Source organism: Bos indicus, chromosome 28 (assembly GCF_029378745.1).
Source record: "Bos indicus isolate NIAB-ARS_2022 breed Sahiwal x Tharparkar chromosome 28, NIAB-ARS_B.indTharparkar_mat_pri_1.0, whole genome shotgun sequence".
NCBI classification, from domain to species: domain Eukaryota; kingdom Metazoa; phylum Chordata; class Mammalia; order Artiodactyla; family Bovidae; genus Bos; species Bos indicus.
This window is the reverse complement of record NC_091787.1, coordinates 44,272,070-44,296,505: the sequence shown is the minus strand read 5'-3', so window position 1 is coordinate 44,296,505 and position 24,436 is coordinate 44,272,070. Positions and strand designations below refer to the sequence as shown.

The 24,436-nt window shown below is 37.5% G+C and overlaps 1 protein-coding gene across 11 annotated transcripts in view; it reads right to left on the bottom strand.

The window, feature by feature from the left end:
• Nucleotides 1–1,018: 1,018 nt before the first annotated feature.
• The window catches only part of ZFAND4 (zinc finger AN1-type containing 4), a 52,127-nt gene continuing 28,709 nt past the window's right edge, over nt 1,019–24,436 (bottom strand). For 5 of the 11 annotated variants that reach the window (XM_070782076.1, XM_070782081.1, XM_070782075.1 and 2 more), the window contains 6 exons: nt 22,177–22,378; nt 15,386–15,533; nt 9,314–10,489; nt 8,610–8,664; nt 2,928–3,045; nt 1,019–1,939 (listed from right to left, as the gene is read on the bottom strand). In XM_070782076.1, the coding sequence (XP_070638177.1) occupies nt 1,804–1,939; nt 2,928–3,045; nt 8,610–8,664; nt 9,314–10,489; nt 15,386–15,533; nt 22,177–22,378 (1,835 nt within the window). In that variant the 3' untranslated portion in view covers nt 1,019–1,803. Of the gene's footprint in view, nt 3,046–8,609; nt 8,665–9,313; nt 10,490–15,385; nt 15,534–22,176; nt 22,379–24,436 lie in introns of all 11 variants that reach the window. The other 6 variants (XM_019954134.2, XM_019954128.2, XM_070782083.1 and 3 more) reach the window with 4 other exon arrangements.

Sequence of the window (24,436 nt, the reverse complement as noted above, 5' to 3'; positions counted from 1 at the left end):
GCCTATCCACATAACAGAGTTCTTAAGATTTTAAATATCTAAAGCACAGGTGGTCTTGATAAAGGGAAAAAAAGTGAACTACGCGACACAGAAATATTTTTCACTAGCCTATACAGATAGCCCCCTTAAAAAGCATGCTATTAACCCTTACTAGCAGAGGGAAGTAGAGGGCTTCCCAGCTGGCACAGTGGTAAAAAATCTTCCTGCCAGTGCAGGAGACATAAGAGATGCTGCTTCAATCCCTGGGTCAGGAAGATCCCCTGGAGTAGGAAATGGCAACCCAGTCTAGTATTTTTGCCTGGAAAAAGTCTCATATACAGAGGAGCCTGGTGGACTACAGTCCATGTGGCTGCAAAGAATTGGACACGACTGAGCACAAGAATGGAGAAGGCGATGGCACCCCACTCCAGTACTCTTGCCTGGAAAATCCCATGGACGGAGGAGCCTGGTAGGCTGTAGTCCATGGGGTCGCTAAGAGTCGGACACGACTGAGCGACTTCACTTTCACTTTTCACTTTCATGCATTGGAGAAGGAAATGGCAACCCACTCCAGTGTTCTTGCCTGGAGAACCCCAGGGACGGGGGAGCCTGGTGGGCTGCTGTCTCTGGGGTTGCACAGAGTCAGACACGACTGACGTGACTTAGCAGCAGCAGCAGAGCACAAGAAATAGAGGAAAGATAACAGGACTCCCCATTTTGCTCACTTCTGTATTAGCCTCTGGCACCCACACATGTCCCACCCGGGCTGGACCAGAGTTGCAGAGTCCACGTGGGTTGCCTGTTAGCTATTTGCCAGGGTTCAGCATCAGATTCAACTAAGCTTCCATAAGGCAAGCGGCCTCCTCAAAGCTTGAATGCTGTATTAGCTACATCTGGGGAGCAGGATCCTTATACTGTTAAAGAATTCTTTTATACTGATAGTCATTTTTTCCAAGCAGAATAAATTACTGATTTATTTAAATGGTTTTATTTTTTAAGTATTTATAAGAGAAAATTATTGTAAATAATCAAATCAAAATCATAATGAAATTGAATATTTATTTGAATTTTTCCTGGTAATAGCACTCAACATAAGAAAAACAAACCAAGCTCTGAGATTTTGTTTTCAATATACTCACTTTTCAAAAGGTGAAAAGTTGGGTTCTCTATTTAATGGCAACAAGTGGGACTACCATTCAAAAAGCAGTATTTTAAGAGAGATATACTATGATTAACATGATGTGTTTTATATTGTAGAATGGATACATACCAAATGCCAATCTGAATACAGAAGAAATACATGTGTTAAAACCACACTGGAAAACCAAATGTTCTTTTTTATAAAAAGCTTGACATAAAAAGGAACTTGCCAGTAAATTCAATGAACTTTCACGTATGGGTTTTTTTTAAATCCCCACCCACACCACCCCCACAAAAAAACTGTAGATTTGAGTAGAGCCATTATATGACAGCTCATTTCTGTACAACATGGAAGCTGGCTACGCAGTCAGTGTCAGCTTCCTAAAGTGCATCTTTTGAAGACTTGTTTAGTAAAATTGCAATATCAAATACTTAACACAAGACATGTAATAACAGAGCTACATCATTATGAAGTTTTTAAAACTACTTTTTAAACTTTTTGATTCACCAAAGAATAAAGGTGTCAAATACAGTAGCTTTCTCATTCTACAACAGTATACATAATAAGCTTTTGTTATTTGGCAAGTCTTTTGGAGTCGAACAAAAATAATGCAGTCTAAACAATATTTCTTCTGTCACTGTAATACGACTCCTTGTGCAGAACAGTTAGGCGCAGAGCAAGAGTTAGATTTTTGGAAGCTTTGGTGCATTAACCACAGGATTTGCCTCCTGTAAGTATCTCCTCCCTGCACTCTTGTAATCATAGGTACAGCTGTGAGTTTCTGCATAGCGATGAGATGCACAGAAGTTGTTTCCACATCTAAAGCACAAAAAAAGTTTATGTGAATAGCCACATTTCTGTAAGAGCCTCCTCTCTTTGGGAGATCAAAGCTTGACTTCAGGTAGTCCAACAGGAGCCTTTCGGTTCTCTTTAGCAATTTCAGAATTGACATTTCCCTTATACTTATAAACAAGCACAGGCACCACCCCCCCCCCAAAAAAAAAGAACAAGTTAATTGTCCCTGAATGTCCAAGTGTATAATAAAGAATCTCCTCTGAAGTGAAAGAGGATGTAGACCTTTATGAAGCAGTAAAGCTGCGAGAGCCAATAGATACGTGCACCGCCTTCTTTCATATCTGGCAAGCCTGGGCAAACCGTGGATTTCTGAGAAATTCAGTCTTATAAGAAAATCAAATTATGTAAAACCTAACTATGCCATGGAAGGATTTTAAAGTATTTCAGCAATAAGGTAAGCTGTTTCTATTTGAACAGAATACACTCTAAAAAGCAGCAGCTTTACTTAATGCCTGGCCTCAACCTAAGGGCAGACACCATCCTTGGAGCATATTAATCAATACTACTAAATAGTTATTGGTAGAAAAACTCATTATTTTTGTAAACATATTATTCATCTCTTTTGAAACAAAAGTGTACCATATAATTAACAGTACATTAACATTAAATTTAGTCCTTTTTATTCAATTTAAAATAGAATCTTGGAAGAGGCTTTCTCCCAAGCTACATTCAAAGAAAAACCAAGACTATCTATCATAAGACAAAGAGAACACACTCTTCAATTGGTTTATATATCCTACTTTAAAGGGCAGGAGAGGATCTCAGGAGTTTGGAAATGCGTAAGCTATCTATCTGCTATTTATTCAGCCAATAAGGAGTTCAGCTGAGGAGTGCTATTTGAACATCATCTAAATGATATTATGAAGCGGCAATTTAAAGAATATTTTCTATTGTATCCCTAAGCTGGGTCACCACAAAGCAAGCATCTCAACTTTTCAGCTAGCCAACCTGCCTGCATTCGTAGCTAGTAGCCAGTCCAGTTTTCTTTCCACAGAGAAAACAATGCTTTGTTGTTTTCTTCTTTGTTTGAATAGGGGCTTTCACAGGCGGGAGGTGATGACTACATTCTCCTGTTCAGAGAAAGGACACCTTGATTAACACAGAAATAAAATTCTAAATGTGAAATACTAAGAAACAAAACATTAAACACATCCTGTCACAGCAAACCTCTCAGCCATAAATATCAATTTGTGCTTTTTTATATCTAAAATTATTTACAGAGTCTGTAATAAAGATGAACTAGAACTGTTATTTCTCTTAAGACATGGTAATTTCTACTGACTAAGACATTTTTATACATATCAATACCTTTCTGATTATTTCTGAAGGCAATACGTATATTTAAAGTACACTACACTCTGACAGAGAATCAAGAAAAATGTCTGGCTCAAAATCGTATTTATGAAGCTTCTGAGGAACAACATACGTATTAAAATCACCTTGTTCTTTCACGCCAAGCAGGAGCACGAGAATGTCATGAAACTGAGCTCTTGGTGCTAATTATACCACAGAAACTAAATGCATCGAGCCATCAGCAAATTATTTAACTTTAAAGCTTCAATTTGTTCATTTTTAAGATAACAGGACATGTATTTTTCTCCCTAAGTTTCTAAGTGTTCAAAGGTCAACTCAGTTCTCACAATAAAAAGCATTCTGAATTTTTAAAATATTATAATTATATAAAATACGGTATTATCAATAGTGACTTGTAGGGTGCACTGTTCAATTTCACAGTACTACAACCGTTCCAAAATATATTTACTAAACTCTGGGCTATAGCAACAGGTTGACTTTTTATCTTAAATGTAAGAGCACATCTGCTATTATATGAGAAAGGATTAAATCAGTTTAATACTAAGTGAAATGCTTTTAAAACTGAGCAAAACTCCAAGAAACCCCACTGACGAGCAGAGAGGCTCAATGTCGTCATCCAAAGCTGTTACATAAAAGTACAAGTGCCCAGTGCTTGGTGGCCCCAAAGGCCAAGGAGGAAAAGGCAAACAAAGCAAACACAAAGGGAAGGCGTGTCGGTGGAAATGGCGCCCACTCTCTACCAAAACAGCTTTGGGAGGCCTGGCTTAATGCTATGTAGCAGCTGAAAGTAATCCTTCAAGGGTTCAAAACGTTGAATTACATTTAATTGGCAGCATGCCTTTTGCCACAATCCGGGTTGGGTTCTGTATATACAAGCAGAATAAAATGAATGCTTTATGACTAGTCTAAAATACACTCCCAGATCTTGCCCAAAACTGGGGGGAAAAAACTGCCCCAAACTGGAAACTAACTTATGACTCCTAATGGTGGTCAGGTAGCAACTCAAGCTAATAAGCACTTTCTTCTTCAAGGGCACTTAAGAGTTATCAAGAACATTTCACCAAGGTGATGGGATGCTTTCCTCTTCTTAAATAATGAAAATAAGACAGGCATTTGCACAGGATGCAGAGGAAAGGCGCATACTGCCAGATACCCTCTGACGTCCATCTAATTGCAATTATCTCTGGAATTCAGGCTTAGGATATTGTTCCTTAAACAGCAGTTAAAAAAAAAATCTGTTGACAAAAATTTAGTTCAGCGTAGTCATTATTTTCATGTCTTTCTTTCCTTGGGGTACTTAAGTTTCCCAACCCTTTTTCATTCACAAACTCCTGTGAATGTGCAGAAGCAGAGCACACAGTAGTGACCAGCGTGAGGGGGCACAGAAACAGAACTGCAGTCTTCTCCTATGACAGTGGTTTCCGTTTATCCTTCTCCCCACTACAGAAAAAAACAAGTACTAGTCACATACTCTCTGCTGGGAACCAGCCCAAATAGGCAAGTTCCCTCCTACAAAGAGGAAAAATTCAAACTCCATGGGCTGACATTCAAGGACTTGTGTGTCCAATATGCCTTTATAACTTTCCAGGGCCATCTTCTATCACGTGCCACATCATCCCCACCCTGAATGACACACCAGATCCATTTACAAGTGCCACCTCCTCTTCTAAAACGCTCAGGAACTTTGTCAACTTAGTAACATTCTACTTATCCAGTAAGAAGATATCACTAATCATTAACTCTTCTCTGAAGCCTTCTCTCAAATATGTAATGAACATATATGAAAACAGAAAAAGTCAATAAAATAATGCTGATGTGAAAAGTTGCTTTTCAGAATGAGAATAAAGATATTTGGATTAAGGCACTTGTTTGGTACTTCCTACTTTAATATTTGGTCTAACACAATTATCTATAAAAATTCACCCAAAAGAAAAGTCAGGCAATAAAGTAATAAGGCAGTGTTTGTGATACAAGTTTGGTAGTCATCTGCCTAAAAATGATAACTAAAATGATGAGGATGGGTATGATTTCCAAGGAAGACCTTACAGTGAAAAGCAAAGAGAACCAATGGAAAAACTTAAGTCAATTAAACAAAACTTATGCCAGAATTTTCACAAACTCTTCTAAGTAATTGAGAATGATACTGTTATTACTGTATGGCAGGAAGGAAATGGCAAAAAGTTACACAGCTCTAGTTTGGGGAATCATAAACTGCAGGTAGCAGTTGATGACTTGACCTAAATGAAATCAATCAAGAGTATATATCTGGGGACAAGCAGAGGGGCTGGTAAAACAAGTTCAAAAGAAACCTGAAGTTTAAAAAAAAAAAAAAAAAACAGAAACAAAAACAAAAAGCTACAAAAATGTAACAGCCCAGAATAAAAAAAGAAAGGAAAGAGAAAAACTCTTCTAAGAAGGGCCATAACAATCAAGATAAGTGTACAGAATCATCCACTGGATTGAAAATTATGAAGATCTTTTCAGCAACAGCAGTTTCAGAAGAAAGCACTGTAGCTTGAATCAGAGTTTAGGGAGCTGGAACAAGTACAATTCAAACTCCCAAGAGCTGAGCTGTGGATCAGCACAAGACAGATTTAAATAGACGTCAGAAGAAAACTGCCATCTACTTATGGCTTTCCAGGTGGCGCTAGTGGTAAAGAACCTTCTGCCAATGCAGGATATGTAAGAGATGCAGGTTTGATCCCTGGGTTGGGAAGATCCCCTAGAGAAGGGTATGGCAACCCACGCCAGTATTTTTGCCTGGAGAATCCCATAGACAGAGGAGCCTGGCAGGCAACAGTCCACGGGGTCGCAAAGAGTTGGACACAACTGAAGCAAATTAGCACACATGCTCAAAGGAAAATAATTATAATATTAAAAGTAGATACACATTAATCAAAAACAGCATGGCACTGGCATACAGACAGACATACAGATCAATGGAACACAACAGAGAACTCTGAAATAAACTCTCACATATATAATGAAATGATTTTTGACAAGGTACTAATAAGACCATTTGATGGGGAAAAGGACAGGTTTTTTTTTTTTTTTTTAATGAATATAGCCTCAAAACCTGGATGAAAAATTTGTGACCCCATGGACTGTAGTCCATGGAATTCTCCAGGCCAGAATACTGGAGTGGGTAGCCTTTCCCTTCTCCGGGAATCTTCCCAACCCAGGGATCAAACCCAGGTCTCCCACATTGCAGGCGGATTCTTTACCAGCTGAGCCACAAGGGAAGCCCAAGAATACTGGGGTGGGAAGTCTATCCCTTCTCCAGCAGATCTCCCTGACCCAGGAATCAAACTGGGCTCTCCTGCACTGCAGGCAGATTCTTTACCAACTGAGCTATCAGGGAAGCCCCGAAAACTGGATATCCACATGGAAAAGAATGAAGCTGGACCCTTACATTACACCATATATAAAAATTAATTCAAATGTATTAAAGACCTAATGTAAGACCTAAAACTACACAACTTCTAGAAGAAAACGTAAAGGAAAAGCTTCATTAACGGTGGATTTGGTAACAATTTATTGAACACAATACTCGGCACAGGCAACAAAGAAAAAAAAGAGACAAATTGAACTTTATGAAAATTAAAAACTGTTGAGCATCAAGACATCATCAACAGAGTAAAAAGGTGACCTATAGATGGGAGAAATATTTGCAAATCATACATAAGGAATTAATATCCAGAATATATGGCGACAAGAAAACCAAGACACAAATTCAAAAATGGGCAAGGTGTTTTTTTTTATTTCCTGCCTCCAGGGCAAGGAATTTGAACACACATTTCTCCAAAGATCTCCAAATAGCACATTAAGAGGTACTCAACATAACTAGTCATCAGGGAAATGCTAATCTAAATCACAGTAAGATACCACCTCATATCTGCTAGGATGCCCACTATCAGACAAAACATAAAATAACAAGTATGGTGAGAAAGTAGAGAAACTGGAAACCTGCACACTGCCGCTGGGAATGTGGCACAGCACAGCTACTATGGAAACAGATGCAGCAACTCCTAAAAAACTGAGACCAGAACTGCCACATGCTCCGGGAATGCCACTGCTGGATATGCACTCAAAGAACTGCAATCAGAGTCTCAAAGAGATACTTGTACAGTGTCTGTAGCAGCATTGTTCACAGTAGCTAAAATGTAGAAGTGACACAAGTGTCCATCCATAGACGCACAGATAAGCAAGAGACTGTATATACACACAATGGAATGTTATTCCGCTTAAAAAGTATGGGGATTTGGACACATGCTACAACATAGGTGAATCCTGGGAACATTATGCTACATAAAGTAAGCCAGGCACAAAAAGACAAATACTGAGTGATTTCACTTATGTGAGGTACCGAGAGTAGTTAAAATTATAGACAGAAAACAGAACGGTGGTTGCCAGGGTCTGGGGAGACAGAGTAATGAGGAGTTAAAGTTTAATGGGCACAGAGTTTCCATTTTGATGAAATGAGTTCTGGAGATACATGGTGATACTGGTTGGCTAAAAATGTGAATGTACTTAACACCATTCAATTGTACACTTAAAAATGGTTAGGATAGTAAATTTTATTACAATAAAAAAAAGTAGATATATTACAACTTTAGAACCTTGGGCTTTATACAGTAGTGGAAACAAACCTTAGTTATCTCTTTAAAGACATGAAACGCACATGACAACCCTAATACGTAAGGTAGCCTTTAGAAGCTGGGGCTACAAACGCGGTGCACATGTGCTAGTCTCCATCCCTAGCCTGGGCACCAGGACACAAAAGGTGAAGTGATGGCTTCTTCACAAGTGTTTGGCCAGTATGCCTTTAAGACACCACTGGTAGAAGGAATGCTAATAAGGAAAGTGCTAGTCAAAGAGACCAGCCCTTTCTTTTATCCAGAAATAACCAGTTCATCAAGTGGAGCTCTTACTGTCCTTGATATTGGACCATGAGTTTAAGAAACACCTTTCTAGGGTATTTTCTCAAAACTCATCCTGCACCCCACATGGCTCTAGAGTGGCCAGGACTAGATAAATTGTGAAATACATGTTAATTTTTCATTCATCTTATCTTTTCACATAGACCATATCCTTTTCCAGACAATAGAGACCTCAACCTCAATTTCTGTTTCAGTCTTCAAATATGCCCTACGGTCAGTTCTCTCAATCGTTTCTTCAGTGGAACAAAGTCTAAGGAAGTTTGCTCTGTATACACCACAGAGAATGTTCTTCTCAGTACTCTCTGAAAATTCACATTCATAGTACGCATAATGCTATGATTATTAACCTTATATTGTTTTCAAAATTATCTGTAGCTTACCTACTCTTTTCCCTGATGTTGTATTATTTCCATTCATTCCAAAACCACGGGCAGACTACAATTAAAACACAAAACATCTATACAGGTGAGTTAATGGAAAACAGAGGAGATCACCTAACATGAAATAATTATATTTTATGACGAAAATGTTGATGAACTTTCACTTTAAATTATTTAATCTGTTTTTAAGTAAATTAACCTGGTACCTGGCTGTCACATCCATCAATACCGTACTTATTCTTTACCTTCAAGAGAGCCACAGCTGTCTACGGCCATATGACTCTCAATGTGCCTGACCCTGTCTGCGCCTGGAAGCTAGGCAAGGTCAGGCCTGGTTAATACTTGGATGGAAGACAGTGAAATTTGATGGCTCAAATAAAATTTCTTATTAGGGAAAAACATTAATTAAAATATTTAGCATTTTAAAATATATGATAAAGTGTTTAAAATTAAAATAATCTTAAGGTACTATAAAAATAGTTTATATTAAATTACTTTCAAATTATAATTCTAAATTTAGAACTAAAACATTATTTAAAATTCAACTGTCAAAAATTTTTCTATAAACTAGACAGACATTTTAAGAGGAAGTTATGAAAAGAATTCAACCTTGGACCTCTTTATTTAACATGTAAACAAAAAACAAAGTACCCTGAGTCACTACAAGGATAACTAGCAGAACACATTGAAAGGCAAATACTTACTAAAAAAAATTCTGTAGTTTCTAACTGAGGAGAACTTCTCCTAAGGCTTTCTTCCTGAAAATGCTGGAGGTTTGCAGACAGCCCAACTCCAGAGGCCCGCAGCCTGCCTGCCCCACGTGCACTCTGTAAGCTGTCTCTGCTTGCGCTCCGGGCCAGCGAAGCAAGAAAACCTATATTATTTACAAAACCAACAGGCTCTTTGGATGCCCTGTTAGCCATTTCTGTGATATCCCGAGCCTCAACTTTAGAAATAATATCAGATCTTTTCCCAGTTGAATCAACTTTAACAGCTCGAAAGCGAGTAGTCCTAGAGAAAGACGAATCACATGTATTTCGAACATCCAATGACCGAAGCAGGTTTTGTGAAGCAGAAGACTGGAGGCTCCCAGACTCAAAACATTTGGACTGTCTCTGTGGTTTCGCCAGAGAATTATGGAGTGACGTTGGTGCAGAACAGCGAAGAGGTGATAAGAGTCTATTCTTGTGAGGACTTAATTCACGGCGGCTGAGAACTGAAGCCTCTACCGATTCACCATTCCACACTTTTGCAGCGTGTTTCAGACGCTGCTCTTTAGCTTTCGACCCTTTATCACCATTAATGAGACAGGGTTCTGGGTTCACCTTGCGCATGCCTCCTACGCCACTGCTCTGTTCACCAGCATTCCCTTCTGTAATGGAAGCAGATGAACCCACTTCAGGTGGAAGTGACTCTTCAGTGACACACTCTTCTGAAGTTGGAAATAAAACAGCGTCATCCTCGTTGTTAGATGACAGACTTCCCGGAAAGTGCTTTGTCCTCCGAGGCAGGGACGATCCAAGGTGGAGCACAGCATCAGCAAGCTCTTTGTCAGTTTCAAACTCCATGTGAGGCATCTGAGATGGTAGTCTGAAGCCACTACTGGAGTGAGACAGTGCGTAACTCTCCCAGTTCTCACCTTCCTTAAGAAGATCACTAGTGATCGATGATACGGGTCTATCAGCAGCGGGCAGAGCTGCCAAACTGGAAACTGCACTGCTGGCCAAGTCAGGGAGACGTGTGCTCCCAGGAGAAGGTAAACACGACTGCCCGATGTGGGGAAGAGCTCTTAACACCCTATGGCGAGCAGCTGCTGTGGGACCACTACAAGGTCGAGGAGCTACGGGCGGACGAGGTTTTACCTTGACAGCTTTCTTAGGCTAAAAGAAAGGAATGAATACATAATTCTTTACACAATCATTTTCTCCACGCAATAACAAAAATTATCAAAGAAAAGGTTACTTACATATTGGCAATTGGATTACCTCAATCTAAAATATTTAAAAAGATTAAAATCTTAAGCTTATGATTGAGAAGAATTTTGCTATCTTTCCTCATTGAGTATAATTTCCAACAATGTTAAAGAAAACCAATTTTCTTTTTCATCACTATTGACTGTCAGTTTTGTTGAGAAGAAAATTGATTATATTAGATATAACACAGCTGACCTATTTCAGATCCCCAACAACTTTTCCTAGTAAGATGAGTCAAGTGTCTGGATAGGTAGCTACTGAAGAAGAGAGTTAATACATGACCTAAACTGCTATCCTTGAAAACGCCTGCTTGCAAGTCTGGCCCTTGGCTGGCTTCTAGAAACTTGTATTTCAAGAAGGTTCCTGCTACCTTAACTTGTAAGAGACACTCACTGTGCCTAATTTGTTTGTGCAAGCAATATGGTTTATGCTGAACATTGACTTTTCTTCTGGGAGTCTGGAATTTTGGTACATGCTAGGCAGAGGGTGCCTTCATTAAGAGCTCCGAATGAAATCCCTGGGCACAAAGTCTTTAACAAGCTTCCCTAGTAGACAACATTCCACATGTGCTGATCAAACTCACTGACAAAGTAAGTATATACATTTTATGAGACTTCATTGGGAAAGTTTGTACCTGATTTCCTCTATATTTCACCCACCACGCACCTTTTCCCTTTGCTGATTTTGCTTTGTACCCCTTTGCTAAAATAAATCTTAACCATGAGTAAAACGATATGCTAGTCCTGTGAGCCCTTCAAGCAAACCCAACCATCAAATCTAGGAGTGGTCTAGGGGTTCCCAATATAGTTGATTTTAATAGAAGTGTCACAGCAATTCATGATGTATGGTTAAAGCTGAAAATTAAAAATATGAAGCCTTAGCACTTATCTTTAAGATATGGACTGATATGAGCATGACAAAGAATGGAATACCTGATGAAATACCAAAACTCCCAACCTAGAAATATAAGAATATGTAGATAATGTAATATCCAGCCAAAAATGTTTGACTTGCATCTAATCATGATGAAACAATAAGATAAATTCAAATTGAGGATATTCTACAAAACTAACCAACACTTCAAAACTATTTGACATGAATGTTTAAAAAAAGGCTAAGAAATAATTCTGCATAAAAAAGCAGACCAAGAAAACATTACAACTAAATACAGCACATGATTCTTGACTAGATCTCAAACTGAAGAGAGAACAAAAAATCAAAATAAAACAAAATGCTAGCAAATACATTATTGAGAAATGAAGAAATATGAATATAGATTATATAATGTGTATCAGTGATAAATTATGTGTATGATAACTGTATTGCAGTTATATAGGAGAAGACTCTATTCTTAGGAGTTATATACTGAATATTTAGGGGGAACTAACTCCCAAATGAATCAGGTAAAAAAAACAGAGAAAGCAAATGTGGAAAAAATGTTAACTGTTGAATCTAGGTAAAATGTCCATGGATGTTCACAGGTATAACATTTCTGAAGGACTGAACATTTTTCAAAATAAAAAAAGGCAAAGTAAGGGTTCAGACAAAGACTGAGATATTTAATTGCCAAAAGTCATAAATGGAAAAAAAAAGGGCACTAGAAGATTCAGACAGAAGGAAAATAATCTTTAAAGGAAGCAAGTAATTGCAGGAAAGAATAAAGAGCAACAGAAAAGGTAAATATGTGGATAAATATAAATAATATTGGCAATATAAAACAACTTGAGGTGTTCAAAATATATGTAAATTAAAATGCATGACAAAAACGACACAAAAGATGTTCCTAAGTGTAACTGGAGTTAGTGTTCTAAGATTCTAGCATTAAAAGAAAAGGGATAAAAATCATTTTTATTATACTATAGTCAAGAATGTACAAATAATCTCTAGAGCAACCATTTGAAAAAACTACTAATAAAAAAGTAACAGGATAAAAACTGAAAAACAAAAAGTAGATTAAAGAAAGGAAGAAAGAGAGGAAAAAGAAACATAAAACAGGTGTTTAAATAGAAAACAAACAGTAAGATGATAAAAATTCACATGTATTGGTAATTATATTAAATGTTACAGAATGAAAAGCTTGTCAGTTTGAATAAAAAAATAATAAAAAAATCCATCATCCATTGATTATAAGCAAAATTCTTAAATGTAGAAACATAGGAGTAAAAATAATAAAATGGAAAGGATATACAATAGAAATATAAATCAAAAGAAAGCTAGCTTAGCTATACTAATATTAGACAAAATAGCTTTTAAGACAAGTGCATTACAAGACAAACATTTTTATAATAATAAATAACAGTATTTATAATACTAACTACAAGGAAGATACCATAATTCCTTGGATATCATACAAATCTGTCCTATATCATCTGACCTAGTTTGACAGTTTCAAAATATATAAAGCAAAAATAAACATACTAAAAGAAGAGACACACAAATTCACAACCAAAGGAGAGATTTCTAATAAATTTCTCTCAATAACTGATGGAAAACAGACACACACAAAAATCAGAAAGGCTCCAGAAGATCGAACACAAATAACACTTATCTAACTGATATATGCAGACCACCACACACACACACACACACACACACACACACACAGTATCAGACTACAGTCTTTCCAAATGGCATTTACCAATATGCTTAGTCACGAATCAATCCTCAACTTATTTCAAAGGTCTGAAATCATTTAGAGTATGTTCTCTGACTACAGTGATATTAAACTACAAATCAATAAAAAAGATATATAATATTCTACATATTTGTAAACTAAGGAGTTCAGAGCCATGAGTCACATGGATCTAAAGATTAAATATAATTCCTATCAAAAAATCCCAATGGATTTTTTTTTTTTTGCAAAAATAGAATAATCCATCCTAAAATTCGCAAGTGACCACAAGGAACTCCAAAGAGTCAAAATAATCTTGACAAAGAACAAAGTTGCAGGTCTCACATTTCCTGATTTCAAAACCTACTGCAAAGCTCAGTAAATCAGAAAAGTGTGGTACTGGCATAAAGACAGACATACTGGCCAATAGAACAGAATCAAGAGCCCAGAGGTTCTCTATAAATCCATTCCTAGCTACATGCCCCAAAGAAAAGAGTGCATGTGTCCACCAAAGACGTGTATAAAAGAATGCTCAAAGCAGCTTTGTTGACGAAAACCAAAAATGTCAAAAGGAGAAAGAATAAACGAAGTACAGGCATATCTCGTTTTATTGCACTTTGTAGATATTGCTTTTTTACAAGTTGAAGGTTTGCTGCAACCCTGCATTGAGCAAGTCTATATTGATGCCATTTTTCCAACAGCATTTGCTCACTTTGCATCTCTGGGTCACATTTTGGTAATTCTTGTAGTATTTCAGGCTTTTTCATTATTATTATTATATTTCTTATGGTGATCTGTGATCAGTGATCTTTGATGTTACTACTACAACTCACTGAAGGCTCAGATGATGGCTAGCATTTTTCAGCAATAAGTATTTTCAATTAAGGTATTTACATTGTTTTTAGATATAATGCTATTGTACACTTAACAGACTATAGTATAGTGTAAATATAAATTTTATATGCACTGGGAAACCAAGAAATTCGTGTGACTCACTTTATTGTGATATTCGCTTTATTGTGGCGGTCTGGAACCGAATCTGCAATATCTCCGAGGTATGCCTGTATAGTCATACAATGGATTAGTACACAGCAGTAAAAGAGAATGAGCCGATACATGCAACAAACGGATGAATTGCAAAAGTATTATGTTGACCAAAAGAAACCAGACCAAAAAAAGGAAGTATATTACATACGATATCATTTGTACCAAGTTCAAGAACAGTAAAAACTAATTTGTGGCGACACATGTAAGAACAGTAGTTATTCTGGGAGCAGGGAAAGGGAGGCACTGACTGGGAAAGGCTGTAAGAAAACGTGGAGAGAAAAACAGGTCCTATTTTAATTTGAGTTGTACCTACATGACTGTATATAAATGTAAAAATTCATCAAGCTATATTAAAGACTTGTGAATTTTATTTTATGTACATAGTACATTTCAATAAAGAAAAAGTTACTAACAGAGTGAAAAGCAAAGTTATAGAGTAGTGCTATACATATGACAAAGAACTAATATACAGAATATATAAAAATCTCCAAAAAAATCAGTAAGCAAAATGAACACAATCCAATTTTTTAAATGAGCAAAAAAACTGAATACACATTTTACAAAAAAGGATATCCAAGTACCCAATAAATATATGAAAGGTGCTCAACTTCATTAATCAGAGAAATGAAAATTAAAACTATAATGTAATGCCACTACACACCAATGAGAATGACAAAAATAAAACAGAAGAACCATATCAAATACTGGTAAGAACCCATGAAAACTGTAACTCTCATTCACTACTGGAGAGAATTCATTCAATTATTTTGGAAAACTGACAATATCTAGGATAGCTAAACATTCCTTACCAACCCCAGACAGACCTATCCCTAATAAGTAAATATTAACAGCATTTTAAAAAGTAACTTGCAAAATTAAGGTTAGACTCTCTTTTACTATCCTTCTTAGTTCTAGAATCATGAAATTTTTTAAAGCCATGAGTTATTTTGAGTGCAATATTATCACATTAAATACACTGCTGGCTGAAAAAAATTAATTCTTTACGGTTAATATTTCAATCAATGAGGTCAGAAACTTGAGATGAATAACATTTTATATAAATGTTTTTCCCAACGATTACCAACAGACCTCAATGCTGTGAGCCCTGCAAAGATAAACTGAAGAAAGACCTGGCCCAGCTTCACCTTTTTGCTGAGATTCATGTTCTCCATCTTAGCCTTCAGCAGCTTCATCTTATTCATAGTTATTGAATTTTCAATTATCTGTTGCCCAGAAGGAGAAGGCTCTATTTCCTCATCTTCATCAGCATACAAACTATACACAGAACCACTACTGCAAAGAAAATGATAATTGCTATTGAAATGCACCTGATACCTGCCCAATGACTAAACATATTTAAGTACAATACAAAGCTATAGATGATACTAATGATAAAATAAGTTCATTTTCTCAATGGAAGTTCAAGGCAAATGTACTTCAAAAATGTATTTCTTATGAGAAAAAATAAATGAGGATAAATACTATAATTTAACTTTATCAAAAATCTAGTATAACTGAGCTTTTCTTTAAAGTCAATATACCATAAGCGAAGATCTTTTGTTTGGAAACGGAACCACTCAGAATAGCACAGATTTTACAATGAAAAGACACACTGTGGTCACGTCATGACAAATTATTACAAATGTAAGAAACTCCAATTACTGATCAATTACAATAACATCTATTCACACCTTATTATTTGGCATCCCTTCTGACTACATAATGCCATGGTATAAGGGTACTACCACACTGCCCCGCTATTATACGTCTGTCTTTCCCTCTTACTCCTCTCTATGTGAGCAAGTTGAAAGCAGGTATTAATACTGGGCTTTTTCCATCTTCCCAGTCTTAGCACCTGGCACAATGCCTGGCACATATTTAATAAATGTTTGCTAGATTTATTAAACATTTAATAAATGTTTGCTAGAACACAAATAATTGTAATTTCATTCAACTTTTTCAATAAGGGGAAAACTTAAATGGCTACATAATCTCAGTGTATTTGAAGAATGACTGAAATTTTAAATAGAGCATAGCAAGACTTTATATTAGTCACTGTGTCCAGTGTACTACAGGAGAACTAAAGTATGCATGCTAAAGCAGTATGAGAATTAATAAGATTCCTGTTCTACATGATTGCTAAGAAATGGAAACAATCTAAGACAACCCTAGCAAGGCATATTCCCTACCACTTCTGAAGGACTATTACCATCACGCAAAGATGAAGCTGGGAGTGGATGTGTCCCTTCCTAAAATTCACGTTTAGGGAACCAAATGTGAAACTGGTGACGTTTTGAAACCATGGGTCAGTTACACTACCCAGCAGCAATGGCGTCAGGAGGAGTAACGGTGGGAACGGGCCTCCACGATCAATTCAGTCCCTCTGCCTGGTCTGTGACCATCATTTCCACCTAAATACAAGACACGTCTAGTATAAAATGAAAACTGGCACAATGACAGAAGACCAAGTTAGCACTGCTGCTCGCTACTCAACGCCTAATCGCCAGGCACTTTCCACATAATATTTCTAATCCTCACAGAATTTACATGAAATGATATTACACCCCATTTTATAAATGAGGAGCCTGCAGCTGAGAGAAGTTAGATGATTCTGTTCAGTCATGAGTAAAATCAGAACGCGTAAACGATGCATCTAAGACTCAAGTCCTTCCTCTCTCTGGCTCCAAAGCCGGTGCTTTACCCTGCTTCCTGCTGTCCCCAGGCACCAAGCAACAGCCCTTACTGCGCCATGCTTATCCAAACAAGAGACAGAGCTCAGGGGCGTGACGGCTCTCGTCGGAGGCCAGCTACACCTGAAAACGAGGGCTGAGTGAAGATTTCTGCCAGTTCTCCCTTGGAGTTGGAAGGAATGACTCAAGATATTCTATTCTTGCTCATCTTATAATACTTTAACTTCAACTACTTCTCATTATATCTCATGGCATTTTAAACTTATCCATATTGAACGCTGAAAGAGGTTTCTGACTCAGTCTTCCTGTAATAAAACGCTGGCCCTTGACCGTTTTCCCACAGAGACCAATGTGTTTCTGTGTTTCTGTGTGTGTGTGAATACACATACATACACACGTGAGAAACACTTCATGGGATGCATTGTAGCAGGTAAAAAACACTTTTAAGTTCACCTGATTTTTTAAAGCACCACCTTATTGTGTTTTCTCTCGCAGCGCACAGATTCATGATTCACTGAGAAGCCAATCTCAAGTTTTTTCTAAATGGAAAAATGTAACTAGGATAACACATTAATTTATCAACTTAATCCAAGAATATCCTTCTTTATATTTAAATGCTGTAAATATTTTCTTGAATGCTATATTTAACTTTTTCTAAATCTTTTAATCTAATAATACGATTAAAAAATAAGAGATGTGCAAATGCAATATTTATTTCAACAAGAATACTGTTCATCCTGAAGCCAAGTCCTCATGCGACTTTCACAGATAAGTTAGAATTTAATTAACTTTTGCAATGCTTCCTTTTATTTCTTCCCACTTAAAAAAGCGGTAAGGTGGAAAGATTTGAGATTAATAGTGATGACTGATACTAGATGTTGCATCAAATCAAATAATTCTATTTCTTTTTTAGAGCAAGAATTGGCAAACTGAGACCAAGATCAAACTTAGTCCACCACTTATTTCTTATTGACCCATGAGCTAAGAATAGTCTTTATAACTTTAAACAGTTGAAAAAAATTCAAAATATTTCATAATGTGAAAATGTGAAATTCATATTTGTGTCCAATAAAGTTTTACTGGAATATAGTCACACTCGATCACACGTTACACATACTGCTCTTGCACTACAATAGCAGAGTTGATCGCTACTACGGAAATTGTACGTGGCTCTCTCGTTGCTTTGCTCTGTGGCTTAGCGCTATAAATCACAGTGGCACAGGCATAATTCAACAGCATTTTGAGTGCCATGTGTATCACTGTACAATGATATTTTTTACTAGTACATACCCAACAAGTCAAAACAAAGAGAAGAATGAATTTCAAAAGTTGCAGTTTTAAAGCACTGCAGAGAGTGCTCAGTCTTGCCAGACTCTGCAACCCCACGGACTACAGCCCTTCAGGTGCCTCTGTCCGTGCGACTTCCCAGGCAAGAGTACTGGAGCGGGTCCACTTTCCCCTCCAGGGGGTCTTCCCTACCCAGGGACTGAACCCAGGTCTCCCGCTTGGCAGTTGGATTCTTTACCACTGAGCCACCAGGGAAGATCATTTTGCGATCAATTAAGCAGCAGAGTACTGTCTTTATGATACAAAGACACTCACTACAGGTATGCTAAAGAAAAACAACATATTTGGACATTATCAGATTAAGGAATCATGACAACATGCCCAACTTGCAGGAACGCAAGAATAAGAAAGAGCAGAAAATAAAAAATGGAATATATCATCACAGTGTGAGAACGAACATGAGAGTGCAGCCGAAAGGAGCTTTGGAGTGGCTTGTCTACCAGCCACATAAGGAAATGTTTACCAATTGTGAATTAAGCAGTTGAACACAGCAGTTGAAAAAATGTGGCCAGAGAAAATAAACTTGTTTAAAGACAATTTTTTTGGCAAGAACAATTTCTAGAAGAGATGAGAACAATGGAAGCAACATCAATAGTCAGTTAAAAGATGAGGCAAATGAGTCACTTTCTTCCTTGGCTTTTGATGAGTTAATATAAGCCAAATGTTACTCAGTTGTCTTTGTTTATTCAGGGTATCAATACCAAATTTGAAGTGACTGAAGAACTAGACTCAATGTACAGTCTGCATGAAATAAGCACAGGTAAGAATATTTTCAAAAAAGTTGCTAAATCGCCAAGCATAGCTTGAAGTGAAACTGTGAAAGTGAGAGTCACTCAGTCATGGCCCACTCTGAGACCCCATGGACTGTGGCCCGCCAGGCTCCTCTCTCCATGGATTTCTCAGGCAAGAATACTGGAGTGGGTTGCCATTCCCTTCTCCAGGGGATCTTCCCAGCCCAGGGAAAGAACCCCAGGTTTTCTGCACCGCAGGCAGACTCTTTCCCGTCTGAGCCACCAAGTGAGACCTGCCACAACTGACAGAACAGGAGAACCTTGCTGAACAAATGTACAAAGCTAACGAAAATGCGAGGCGTGCAAAGCCTACGGCTGTCTGTGTTATTCGTCAGAAGGCATTCCGCAGTAATACTTCAGTCTGTCACATACCACTGAACCAACAGTGTCAATGGAAGTTAAAGGAAACCTGCATATTTCAAAAATCTGTTTAAATGTGCAATTGAGAAGCTCCACCTATGTTCAACTGGAAGTGCAACATAGTCACACACTAAAGGCAAACAGCAAAAAATACTCTAAGAGTATTCTATAAATGCCTTCCTAGTGACGAAAGTGCTCAATTAAAATCATGTGCTCATGGACTGCTACCAGTATTTGGAAGTACAAATTTTTCAAGATAAATAAAATCTCATTCCAGATCAATATTAACAAATAAATTTTCACAACTGATTCCACAAATTTTGACAGGTAACGCTTTCAACCCCAATTAACTAAACTATTACTCCCACAAAAGAGAACTCCATTCTTCTCGTTAGTAGACCTGAATTAGATACACACACACTCAATTATTATATTTTGAATTTTGTCTGTAAAAATTTTGTGAAAATTTGTTTTATCTGGTTATATAAGTACTTTTACATGGTATCCTTAACTTCATCTCTTGGCCTGAAAACCCTAGAATAGTTACTATCTGGCCCTTTACAGAAATGGTTGCTGTCTCCTATTATAAGAGTTAAGAAAGCCTCTCTCGGGGTAAGAAAAGAACTTTCTGCTCTGCTTCTTCATCCACCCTATCCCTTGTCCAATTCTGGTAAGTGACTACAGAGAAAAGTAAAAGAAACAAAGAATATATTAAGAGGAACAATAATATAATTTTAATTGAAATCCATAATAACATTTGGATAATGTCTTAAACACAAATAGAAGTTTTGTGTTTACTCTTAGTAAAAGGAGTAAGTGATGTTTCAAGCAAACGAAAAAGAAGTACAAAAGCATGGCACAGTAAACAGGAGCTATAAAAATGATAACAGGTGTAAAAGGCCGTCCACGCCAAGCTGTGGAGCTTAGATTCTCTCCTCTAGGAAAGGAGAGCCAAAGAGGACGTCCTGAGGAAGAAAACCGAGACAACCGCAAACTGGCGAAAGGCAAGACGGGCATAAAGGAATCCTACTCACGGCCTAAACCGAGAGACGCTGGGTTAAAGCCGCGGCCTCACTGCTCCCTCTTCTCCACTTTTATGTTTAAGGCACGTTTGCAGTGCTAACCAGATTCTGACACAGAGTCAACAAAAAACGCCATTCCTGATGTCTGCTCTCTGCCAACAGAGTAAGTATAATCTTTCTTCCACATAACACACCGAGGCGAGGCAGAATCCTAAAGGAACTCCCTGATTCCCAATTCTAGGTGCTCACACCCTGTATATTCTCCTAACCTCGAGTCTGACATGACCTATGCCTTGCTTCTATTCAACAGAATATGGCAAAAGTAGAGGGATTTTTCAGATAGAACTCAGGCTCCAAAATCAGCTGATTTTGAGTTAATCAAAAGAGAACTGAAGGCAGCCTCTACCCAAAAGCCAGCAAAAACACCAGGGCCCTCAGTCATACGACTGTCAGGAACAGGCCAACGAAGTGAATGAGCTTGAAAGCAGATTATCTTCCCCACTGAAATGTCCAGGTGGGGGTGCGCCTTTGCCAACACCTTGACTGCAGCTTTGCAGAGGCCTGAGAAGAGCACCGGCTAACCTGTGCCTAGACTCCCCAGCCACGGGACTGACTCCAGACGGCAAGTTAAGCTCCGTGCACGTGGGACTGCCGCTAGGCTTTAATGCTGTGGGATTAAATCTTAGTCTCCTGTAACCTTTCCTTCGCTGCCTGTCCTACTTCTCTTTTAAGGTCACTTTTTCTCAGAGGTTATTCCTAACTCCCCACCTTTCAGATAAAATGAAGACCCTCTTGTTTGCTTTTCCAGAGACTTTAATGTCTTTTTACAACAAATAACAAAATTATATTATAGATACAATTTATAGCAGATTTCATGTTCCATAAAGGAAGGAATATAATTTTTATAACTTAGTGTGTAGTATAAAAACAGACTATAAAAGTTCAGTTAAATGTTTAGTGAATGTTTTAAAGTGAAATAAGGTTAAAAAAATCATAGTAAGGCAGAGTGCACAGAAACTTAAAACTTACCTTACCCAATTTACTAACTTTTCCACTGCCTAGCCCAAGTACCTTTGTTTCCTTCTGACTTTAAAACAACCCTCCTTCCTTTTTTTAAGGATTATACATTATATAATTTGTTATTTTATTTATTTATCATTTTTTGAGGCTGTGCCCCACAGCTTGTGGGATCTTAGTTCGCAAACCAGAGATTGAATCTGGGCCCCTGTCAGTGAGAACACTGAGTCCTAACAACTGGACCACCAAGGAATCCCCCTCCTCCTTTCACAGAGTAGGAAAATAGGACTAGAGAAGTAAAGATTTATCCACCTTTAAGCAACAGTTAAATTTTGGGGGAAAAAAGAGTAACTTCAGGCTTAATCCTTTATATTATGCCATAGCTATATTGATATAACATCATACTATTATAACAAAACTCAATAACCCAGTAGGCATCTTAGAGTGTTAATGACAAATATTTTTATAAAAAATCCTACTCCATAAAGAAACTTCAGTTTTAGAAATTACTCCTATCAATCATAGGAAGGACAATTTCAGAATTATACAACTGAGGTGGGATGGGGAGAAGGGGAGAATGCATAAAACTTAGTCAATCTTTTGACTACAGTAAGATTATCCTGACAACACAAGGTAAACCTGAGGTTTATGGGTGTATCATATGACGTTCTCCTTTCCTAAGTGAGACATGTAAATGAAACCTCTTTACCTTAAAGATTCAGACAACGGTGTTAGAGTGCCGTCTCCCCTGTCTACTACACGGAAGAAATTCAACTGATCTCCTTCTTGGTATACCAGAAGTGTAACTTGCTTGTTGCAGGAGGTCTTCTCCCAGACCTCATCTCGGCTGGAATCCATGTACTCAGCCATGTCCTTAAGTGGATCTTCCAGAGGAACTACAAATGGAAACACTGATAGATAAGTTTTCAATTTATATCAAGTTCAATGCATTTTTGTACACCATCAGGATATAACATGTCAAATTTGAACAACAATCCTGTGCATACAATACATATATATTATATTCTTCAAATAAGTTTTTGGTCTTTTTATAGTTAGTACAACATTTACTATGCTGTATTAATACGAGAGAAAAGAAATATGTTGTTATGTACAAAGACAGGGTTTAACCAAATGCATGAGGCTTTCCTGGGCCACTGGAGTGTACATTCACTGATTCTATGATGTAATTATCTATAACTACTTTCACTTCATATCTTTCACTCCCTATATGTTCAAATATTGGTTTCAACAATCAATAATTTAAAATTAATGTAAATTCCACTTACTTTAGATTTAAAAAACACACACACACAACTGGGAGGCATATTTTAGAAATTAGAAGTGAATCCCTTTTTCCTTTCTGGTTTTATATAAAGGCTGATTCTTCTCAGAGTTCTTTCTTGACGTGAAGACAGGTAATTTTAAAAAAGCAAAAGTGAGGTCGCTCAGTCGTGTCCAACTCTTTGAGACCCCATGGACTGCAGCCTCCAGGCTCCTCTGTCCATGGGGTTTTCTAGGCAAGAGTACTGGAATGGGGCGCCATTTCGGTACATAGTAACTCAAGACCACAAGGGGGCCGCTTATTATACAAAAATTGCTGTCTGTAATGATTAATATGCTGCAACTTGAAAGCATCCGCCCAGGACCCCACATGTTCTGGTGTACATCTGTGTGTCTTGTCAGCGTACACGGCTCCAGTGATCTAGAGCAGTCGTCAGGCTTGAATGATATTGCTACCATCATCTCAAGCCACTCTCATCCACGGCAGCCACAGATCCTGCTCTTGTGGTGGGAACAAGCCTCAAGAGGTGGCTAGCTCACAGGCTCAATGTTCTAAAAGCCCCTGAACCCCAGATCGGGGCGTCTAAGTAATGGCTACAGCAAAAAGAGCTCATTCCCAAAGACATTTTCATGTCAAGTTGCACAAACACTGTTCTTTCTTAAAGAGGCAACAATTTCCCAAATTCCATAACTTTCATTCAAGTAGCTCATTTATTAACAGAATCACAGTGCTAAACTACCCTTTAGAAAGTCACAACAATAATGAATATTAAAGTCTGAAGCTAATTAACCATTAATGATGTCCCCATATCCTAAATTCAATACCCCACTATTAATAAAACACAGAAACTTTAGAAACACAGTAAGATTTACCTTGTTTTTGATAAGACTTTCATAGACACAAAATGTATTTATGCAACACTTTCCGCATTACATTAACAAGAAACAAAAGCTATGCGCCGCCATTACTAAAACCACAGGGAAGTCTTGTTTAAACCAAGAGTGTGCCCATCTTCAGGAGTCGTTGGCACTGACTCTGTGTATGCACTTAATGTCTACACACACACATCCTTTTCCAGAATAGAAAAATCACTTAGGTTTCATCAAGTATAAAATATTATGCATATAGTTTAGGATAAAATTGAGTTTTAGAAAGGAAAATATTTTCCTTTTCTGGCTGTGCCATGCAGCTTGCAGGATCTTAGTTCCTACCAGGGATCAAAATCATGCCCCCTGCTGTGGAAGCAGAGTCCAAACCACTGGACTGCCAAGGAAGTCCTTTTCTAGGTTGCTTTGATAATGTTTAATTCAAAAACAATTTTAAAAGCTAAGTATTACTAGCATTCACATGATAAAGATATTTTCTAAACCACGAATTTCAAGTAAGACTCAGTAGCTAAAAATAAGGTTTCTGATATACAGTATGGAAAAGTTCTAGATTTGGGTAGTTTTTCCTTTTCACAAAGTTTTCAATGATGTAAAGCAGACAACTGGAGAAGGAAATGGTAACCCACTCCAGTATTTTTTCCTGGAGAACCTCATGGGGAAAGGAGACTAGCAGGCGATAAATAGAGTCCATGAAGTTGCAGAGTCAGACACAACTTAGCAACCAAACAAAGGAGATAGACAACAGCAAGCTGTTAAATTTTAAAAGCTGACTCAATAAAGGCAAACTTATTAAAAAC